This window comes from Drosophila nasuta, chromosome 2R, assembly GCF_023558535.2.
Source record: "Drosophila nasuta strain 15112-1781.00 chromosome 2R, ASM2355853v1, whole genome shotgun sequence".
Lineage (NCBI taxonomy): Eukaryota > Metazoa > Arthropoda > Insecta > Diptera > Drosophilidae > Drosophila > Drosophila nasuta.
The window spans coordinates 8,269,665-8,277,654 of record NC_083456.1 but is presented as its reverse complement, the minus strand read 5'-3'; the positions used below and the strand labels follow the sequence as shown (position 1 = coordinate 8,277,654).

The window sequence follows — 7,990 nt, the reverse complement described above, 5'->3', positions numbered from 1 at the left end:
TTGAATAAACAACTTTTGCATTTGCTTTCATGAACTCAACTGGAAATCGGCTTAGACGGCCAACAGCAGCAGCAGCAGCGACATTGTCGCTGTCATTATACTTACACTAACAAATGGCATATTCGCTTTCTTATTTAATGGAAGCAAATGGCAAGTGCACAAATAAGTTCTCATTCTTGTTGCGGCTTTTGTGTAAGTCTGCGGTATTTGCTTAAAAATTAAACTTTTATTCACTGAGATATTCTTTTTTGGACACGAGGATTTTGCTCAATATGAATGTACTATAATAGATAGAGCTTGTGATTATCACTTAATAACATTTTGTTAAATAAATCAATTGGTTTATCCAACTGATATTGAGTCACAATATTCAAAATTAAAATCTTGAAAGTTATTTAAGCAATAATTTTATATGGCAAAAAACAGCTCCAGCTGTCAAGTCTTAATAACTTGTGTTGACAAACTGGTATATTTTGTATTCTACGGTATATTTTTAATATAGTAGTATATCAATATTTAAACGATAATACCATACTGTTTATTGAACTGTTTTTATTAAAAAATGTATATTAATAAATTAATTTTTGTATGTAACTGGGTTTTCAAACAAACTTAACTTTACAGACTTAAAGAGCATAGACACTTCGCTGCCGAACTATTCGACAAGAAATGTGAACTTCATTCATTGATATCCGATTTCCCAGCTGCTAAAAGCCACATGAACATCTGCAAGAAACAGAGCTTTAAGTTTGATAGCAAATATCTATAAATAGTTGGTCAAGTCGGGAATATGGTTAGTACTGAAAATTAACATGAATCAGTTGCTACACTGGCTAATTGACTTACTTTACCTCGTTTATGTGTTGCATGGAAGCGAATTGAATTCAAGTGTGTACTGTGAAGTGGGTCCTTGTTATAGTTTCAACCTGGCCTGCGATAATACAGGAGTGAGTATGAATACTGACCGATATAGTACTATTTAAATAGATAAATCACATTGCAGAAAATCAAGAAATGCTTTAAAAGAGCCACGCTGCTGAGAGAGCATGAATATAGAAGTATTGTGGATGATGTCCTTAATGAGCTGCGTCACAACGTTGCAGGGGGAGAAATTTATAGAAATTTGCCAGTTGCAGCACGCATGGGAAAATTGTATTGGAACAAGGAGTTGGCCTACTTTGCCCGACTGGACGCGAGCCGGTGCGCAGTTATACCCAGACCTTGTATGAGTTCAAAGAACTTTTATCAGATTGGTCATTTAGCTGGACTAGCGAATTTTGTAAATAGTAACTCCACAACTTATATGATAAATGCCATAAAGAGCATTGCTCAAGATTGGTCCAAGGATATTAGTAGAATAACAAGACTTGATACCCTCAGATTGAAAGTGGGGGAAAAAGAAAGGTAAATAAATAATATAAAATATCCTACGATTAGCTATAATTATTATATTTCAGTGGTGTTTTGAATACTGCTTTGCTGCTATTGGAGAATAATACAAAATTTGGCTGCGCGGTTTTGCATTACAGAGACGATATATTCAATTATGTTATACTCAGTTGTGCCTTTAACAGAGCTATTCAGGAGGATGAAAGGATCTATGAATGGGGCAGAAAAGCTGGAGTAAAATGCCGTAGAAAAGACATGGAATACACAAATCTATGCAACAGTGATGAAAAGTACGTGTACCATAAACCCAAACTACACTTGGCTCGAATGTGGCAAGAATAGTCATAAAATAGGATGAAAGCCTTGCACATACCTTTAAAGCTTATGAATAACGAATTGATTTGACAGACAATAAATTTAAGTATCTTTCGCTTGGGCTGTCATCACTTTTTTGGAGGCAAGAAATTGCGAAATTGTGCGATAGCCAAAGTTAAATATAGCCAACTATTCAAGCACTTATTTAGTGCTTCGTGCTTCGCCTTGTCGCTGATCCTTTAACAGGAACTCAGCCAGGCTCGTGGTTGCCTTAAATATTTCATGAAATAACGAATCGCCAATGAGACGAGCAGAGAACCATACAGAAAGGAGATAGAGTGGGAGAGATAAAGTAGCGAGGCAAAGTGTATGGCTTATAAATAATGTAAAAAGTGTGAAATGCGCCTAATGGTGTGCCAAAAGGACGAAAAGGATGACAGTTTTTTTTTTTTTTGTTTTCGTGTCGTCTTCCCGTTTTCGTTTGCCTTCTCGCTGACAGGCGTTGCATGAAATGGCGCATAAAATGACAATTGGCAGCTGATGCTTTGCGACTTTTCCATACATTTTTGATTGCAACCGAGAACTGAGAACTGTATCTATGTAACATTTCGTTTACTGTTCGTCGAGAAAAACTATAAAAAATGGAGATATATAGTAACCGTTTTTCCCGACAAACAAACAATACGCCCAAAATTTCTCACGCCTAAAGCAAAGTTCAATTCGTATTCGCATCTAGTTTTATCGATTGCGCTGCAGTCGCAGAAAGAGTTCTTCACTTGGTTTACATTTTGCAAGGCATGTCCTGTAATTCTTGTCCACCATTTGGTGGCTATAAGTTCCCTTCCTGCTTTGAACGCTATGGCGGCATCTCGAACACCAAGAATCCTGGGAATGTCCAATCGCTGCATAGTCTGGCCCACAATGTGATGCCCAAGTTCTACGATGGCATCGAGCTGGACTATTATCATCGATTGGCACCGAACAAGTTCATCTCAGCCGAATGGGTTCTCAGCCATGTGCGAGCTGCTGGCTTTCGTTTTGGCGGCGTCTACACATTTCGAGTGGAGGACGATTTCATGGCAAGTCTGCAATTAAAACTTGCATAAATATGCCACATTCAATTGTATTTTCATTCAGCTTACTCCAACTATTATTGGCAACGTGCATCCCACAACTTTGGCAGCCAATTTGAGAATGATTTACTATCCCTTCAAGCCGCTTCGCATGGAGGCCGTGCTGCAAAAGCATGCCGAAGATGTGCCAGTCGAGACACAGTATACAATTGAGTGGACGCGACCCAGCGACACGTGGACTGCTAATTTCTACAATGTTCGCAATGAGAATGGACGTTGCACTCTCTCGGCCATGCGCTCGATCAGTCCTCATTGGGCTATTGGCGGTGAACTGCTTCTGGAGTGGAACGAGCCCAAAAGACTCATGACAGACTTGGCTTTTGCAGCGCGGTAAGTAGTTATAATTTTAAAGTAGTTGATATAGTGTCAATTGTTGCTATCAATTTTATCAATCCTGGTGTAAACAGATGCGTTGACTACAGAACGTAAAACCTTGCGAGTGTAAGCATAACGTAACAAAGTCTAGTGTTAAACATCGTTCAATCTATTGTTCGTTCATTTTTGATCAGTGAACTAGGTGGTTCGATTTTTTCTTTTGATTTTATTTAACATTGTTAATCGATTATCGATTATTCGCTTTATTTCGTCTGTCGTTTCATTACCTTCATCGTTTGATATATGTATGTATGTATATACATTTTTTTTTTTCAAGAAATTATTGAGCAATCATAAAAGTCCGAAACATTTCATATCTTAATGTTTCGGACCTTTGTGGTTGCCACATCAGTTCAATAGACTTCTTTGAATATGTAAACATTAACGAACTAAATATCAAATTGAACTTCTACAAACTAAATATCAAGTGTGAACAACTTAACAAGAGCAAACTAAATATCAAATTTGATCAGCTCAAACAAAAGGACGATGAGGATGAACTTATTCAGTTTCGTTCGTGAGCAAACACGAACATGAATTTAAGAATTTTCTAACACATCCTTTTCCCTATCTTCAGCTACTCTCATCACAATTATTCGTTTGCGGCAACAGCTTCACGCCAGGGCTTGGATGTAAGCTATTGGCAGCGTGTTCATCCTCAGATTCAGATGGCCAACTTACTAGCCTGGAATCGCAGCACAAGAAAAACTATTGCCACGATATGCTATCAATGGAACTTCTGGAATTGTGCTGTTCATGGCATGATCGATTCGGATGCTCTTGTGGGCTTCATGTGGACTCGGTTTGTCTCCATTTCACTTGTGATAAATATGTTTTCTATGCATTCATTATTCTTGCAGATATTTGACATATTTACCACTGCAGATGGGATTTAGTGTGGTCATGAGTTTACCCACAAATCGCTTTGCCTTCGGAATGCGATTTACTCTAGATCCAAGTGGTTTGAGACGCGGCGATTGAGAGACGCTGAGAGATGTTCTTGTGATGTTTGAATTATATTTTTTTTACCAAATTATCAGATAGATGTACAAGGGTTAAAACAATTTTTGGTTTTACAGCATAACTAGTAGTTTATTAATTAACAATATTGAGTAGCGGTAATGAAATGAAGTCAGATTAAAGGTGTGAGTGGAATAATCCAACGATGCGTTCTTCTATAAATATGTTCGACGGCTCGAATTACACTTAATGTTAAACCCATGACTAAACTAATTGACATTTCCTGTTTTGCTTGGCACTCACTTCTAAATTCATTTGCGATACTTTGCAGTATAAATCCAACTAAAACTTGACACAAAAACATATAAATAAAATTCTCAAAAATCCAACAAACACTTGCACACAAGGTCTTTGCACATTTTGCCACTTTCGTAGAACTTGACGCCACATACGCTTCACATTAAGTATACGCAATCCAGGGACACACTCATGCAACTACATTATGGCTACCATTTTATTTATTTTTGTATTTCGATACCCTGTTGCTCATGTAACCAAGAGAGTATTTAAAAGCGAGAACATTTTTTATATCATATAAAACATAGTTGATTTTATTTTTATGGTTATTTCACTTGTTTTATTTCATTTAAGTAACAAAACTTGATTATCTTGAAACTTAGTTTTATTATTGCAGGATATTTTCAAGTGCAGCATAATAAACCTTTGGCAACACTCTTGTTTTCCTTGCTTCAGTTTTTTTTTATGACCGAAAACTGCAGTAGCCGAGTCTTTGGCCGTTGCATTTGATTTATGCGGAACAAAGTCTAGACACAGTAAATATTTTTTAATGCCGCACGCTTGAAACCAAACAGAGATTTCGTATAAGAGCAAAAATATAAATCTAAAAATAAATGAAATTTACACAATACGCATTGCAAAATATGCGTTGCGAGCGAACTCAGATGCATAATTTACAACATAATGGATGTTAATCCTCTTACATATACTATAAACTATATGTTATATATGTATATACATGCGTCCGCATTCTGAGACCCAGATGCTTCATCAATTGAGGAGGCGGAGCCCATAGCGTTGACCCACTGAAAAAAAGGAGCACAAAATAGTGGCAGAAACTTTGAATTGATTTTGTTTCTGATTTTAGACTGTGCTAACTTTTTTGGTCCATTGAATTCCTTGTGCAAACATTTGTGGCATGCGTTGGTGGGGCATGAAAACTTAAGGGTGTCCCCAAAAAAGCAGCCTAACATGCTCGACGTAACAAGAGGGAAAACTTTGGATGCAAAAGTTTTCAATAATTCCAGAGGCACACGCAATCGCATTTCCAATCGCAATCGCAATCATATGGATGGGCTGGGATAAAAAGCAAATATTAATATTTGAATAAATGCGGAAAATCCTTTCACACTTTTCCCGACACGAACAACGCAACAGAAACAACAACAACAACAGGCGTTTTTGTTGCTGCTGATTCTTGGCGCCAGAGGGCGCTCTGCGCTTATCGGCGACTTTACAAATCATTAGATTTTCATATCCGATGAATTTTACAACAATTTTTAAAACATTTACCAAACAGTAGCAAAAAGATCCCACTTCACTTCCGCACACATTCTGTTTGCATTTTCGGCATCGGCATGTCAATTTGTTTGTTTTTCATATGGCAACTGTGCGTGTATGTGTGTGTGTATAGGAGTGTATCTGTGTGTGGGAGTGGAAGCGTGTCAAAGTATGTGTAAGGTATAAATTTTATATATGCTGCATATGCAGACGTCGTAGCTGTTGCCTTATTCATGCGCGTGTCGTCATTTTATGTTTATTTAAACTTCCTTGTAGGCAAACAAAATGAACGAGACAACGAACGAGAACTGTGAATTGAGAGTGGGAGAGTTGGAGAGATTGAGGGAGAAGGCGAGCGGGAGGAGAAGCATTGAGAAGTGCGAAAAGCAACACAACAATGGCTACTGTGAATCGAAGCTGGCGACACCGAAAAATAATAAAGAAATTCATAATAAATTATTATCAATGGAGACAGAACACAGTGCAGAGTTGCGATGTGCTGAAAGCCTTTCAGCACATTTTCAGACCCAGACAGAGCCACTGAATACAATGTATTAAAATGGAATAAAAGCAAAATATATATGTATTTAATAATCAAATTAATAATGAAGATTGTATGCAGCTGATAATGGAAATGAAGCGTTGAAAATTAAATTAAAAAAAGTAACATGCAAATGATTTTCACATTGAGAGCATTCACCATCCACAATCTATGGCCAGTTATAATTAAAAATTATTTTATTTGTTTTGAGAGGCAGCCTTTAACGTATCAAAAAAGATTTAGTCATCAGCACAAAGGTCACTAATTAAAATCTCCTCTTTTCTGCTCTTAGCTATTTAAGAAATAGTTTAGAAACAACAACGTTTCTCCAGCATTTAGTTCACTAGGCAAAAGCACCTCGGAAAGCAGCAAAACAAATTGTTTGTTTGCCACACCAGACCGACATAAATGTTTATGTAAAACAAAGAAAACCAAAATACAAACACTCTCTACACTCTGAGCACAACACACACAAAGCTACGCCCACAGTTTTGTTATTTTTGCTTTTGCTGTTTATATTCTCCATTTTTTCGTTTTGTTTTGGGTTCGCCAAGTGGAAAACATATTTAATTAAAGCTATCCGCATATTAAAAACTTTTTTTTAGCTTGTTTTGTTTGCTGTGTGCTTAAATTTTACACTCGGCTAGAGGATTTCGTTGCATACTTTTCGGGGGCAGCAGACTTAAGCTGCCACATTACGTGGCATAAACAAGAGAATTTGCTGCTGCTGCTGCTGTTGATTTTGCTGTTGCTGTTCTTGTTGTTATTGTGAGAACAGGCGAACTTTAAAGGCCGAAATTGCCCCAAGGCGCGTCGCGGGTCACTCAAGTTTTAAAAATATGCAAAATTTTAATGAATTTTTGTTTGTGCCACACCCTCAAACTTCCACAATACAAATACTCCACTGCCCCTCTTTAGCCTCTCTGATTGCTCTCACATACAGACAGAGAAAGAGAGAGAGAGAGAGAGAGAGAGCAGAGAACATTCCATTGCCTTTTCTCCGGAGGGTTGGCGACCACTTAAGCAGCTTTAAATGCAGGTCAACTTTCCGAGCAGCTTTTCATTTGCGATAAGAGGTTGGAAGTAAACAAAAGCTTCAAGAAACGGTAAATGAATGTTTATTAAGCTCTTGATGCTGCTGCTAAGCTGAGCTTCTTACCTGGAATTTTATATCTATTACTACAATTATTAACTCTCGCTGAAAAGTCGTACTTAAGACTGGAGTCTAGATTAAAATTTATACATATTCCTGTTGCCATCCAAACACCCAAAAATAAATTTCGAAAATAATTCATACAACGTAGAAATACTTTATGTGTATAATTAAGAATTAATGGCTAACAGGATTTTTGTAAAAAACCAACCCAATTAAAAGTAAGTTAGTGTTTGTAGTCAGAGCCTAATTTATAGCCCACTTTGAATTATATTTTTAAAAAACAGTTTGTTTATCAGATAGAAGCTAACGATGTACAAGTTACAAAATTTCAAACTTAAAAGAGAAGGCATTACATAAATGAATGTCAAATTAAATCGACTCTAACCCTTTTATAAAAATATATATATTTTTTACACATGTCCTTTTGACCCTTCTACATAATGTAGTTAATCCATTTAGCAGCAAAAATAATCTCCTAATTGTTTTACCATTGGGTTAAAAATAGCATTTGATACAAATAATCGTATTACGAACTTATTCTCT

General features: G+C 36.7%; 2 protein-coding genes across 4 annotated transcripts; both read left to right on the top strand.

Moving 5' to 3' along the window:
• The first annotated feature begins 786 nt into the window (after positions 1-786).
• On the top strand, positions 787-1,830 carry LOC132785942 (tabinhibitin 3). 3 transcript variants are annotated; one of them, XM_060792277.1, is made up of 3 exons: positions 787-947; positions 1,013-1,404; positions 1,458-1,830. In XM_060792277.1, the coding sequence occupies exons 1-3, from the start codon at positions 813-815 to the stop codon at positions 1,729-1,731; spliced, it is 801 nt and encodes a 266-aa protein (XP_060648260.1). In that variant the 5' UTR covers positions 787-812; the 3' UTR covers positions 1,732-1,830. The 3 variants fall into 3 exon arrangements, with proteins under 3 accessions (XP_060648260.1, XP_060648261.1, XP_060648259.1); XM_060792278.1 differs by having other exon boundaries at positions 788-947; positions 988-1,404; positions 1,458-1,829; XM_060792276.1 differs by having other exon boundaries at positions 788-947; positions 1,004-1,404; positions 1,458-1,828.
• Positions 1,831-2,331: 501 nt separating this feature from the next.
• Positions 2,332-4,296, top strand: LOC132787006 (mitochondrial import receptor subunit TOM40 homolog 2). The gene is made up of 4 exons (XM_060793836.1): positions 2,332-2,783; positions 2,842-3,167; positions 3,790-4,014; positions 4,073-4,296. Exons 1-4 carry the CDS (start codon positions 2,502-2,504, stop codon positions 4,191-4,193), a joined length of 954 nt encoding a protein of 317 aa, XP_060649819.1. The 5' UTR covers positions 2,332-2,501; the 3' UTR covers positions 4,194-4,296.
• Positions 4,297-7,990: the final 3,694 nt, after the last annotated feature.

Excerpts from the sequence above, each read along its gene's own strand:
- LOC132785942 (XM_060792276.1), top strand. The coding sequence starts at position 813 with ATGAATCAGTTGCTACACTGGCTAATTGACTTACTTTACCTCGTTTAT. Across the intron at positions 948-1,003 it reads TGGCCTGCGATAATACAGGA|AAAATCAAGAAATGCTTTAA; the intron begins GTGAGTATGAAT and ends ATCACATTGCAG. Across the intron at positions 1,405-1,457 it reads AAAGTGGGGGAAAAAGAAAG|TGGTGTTTTGAATACTGCTT; the intron begins GTAAATAAATAA and ends ATTATATTTCAG.
- LOC132787006 (XM_060793836.1), top strand. The coding sequence starts at position 2,502 with ATGTCCTGTAATTCTTGTCCACCATTTGGTGGCTATAAGTTCCCTTCC. Across the intron at positions 2,784-2,841 it reads GAGTGGAGGACGATTTCATG|CTTACTCCAACTATTATTGG; the intron begins GCAAGTCTGCAA and ends ATTTTCATTCAG. Across the intron at positions 4,015-4,072 it reads GTGGGCTTCATGTGGACTCG|ATATTTGACATATTTACCAC; the intron begins GTTTGTCTCCAT and ends TTATTCTTGCAG.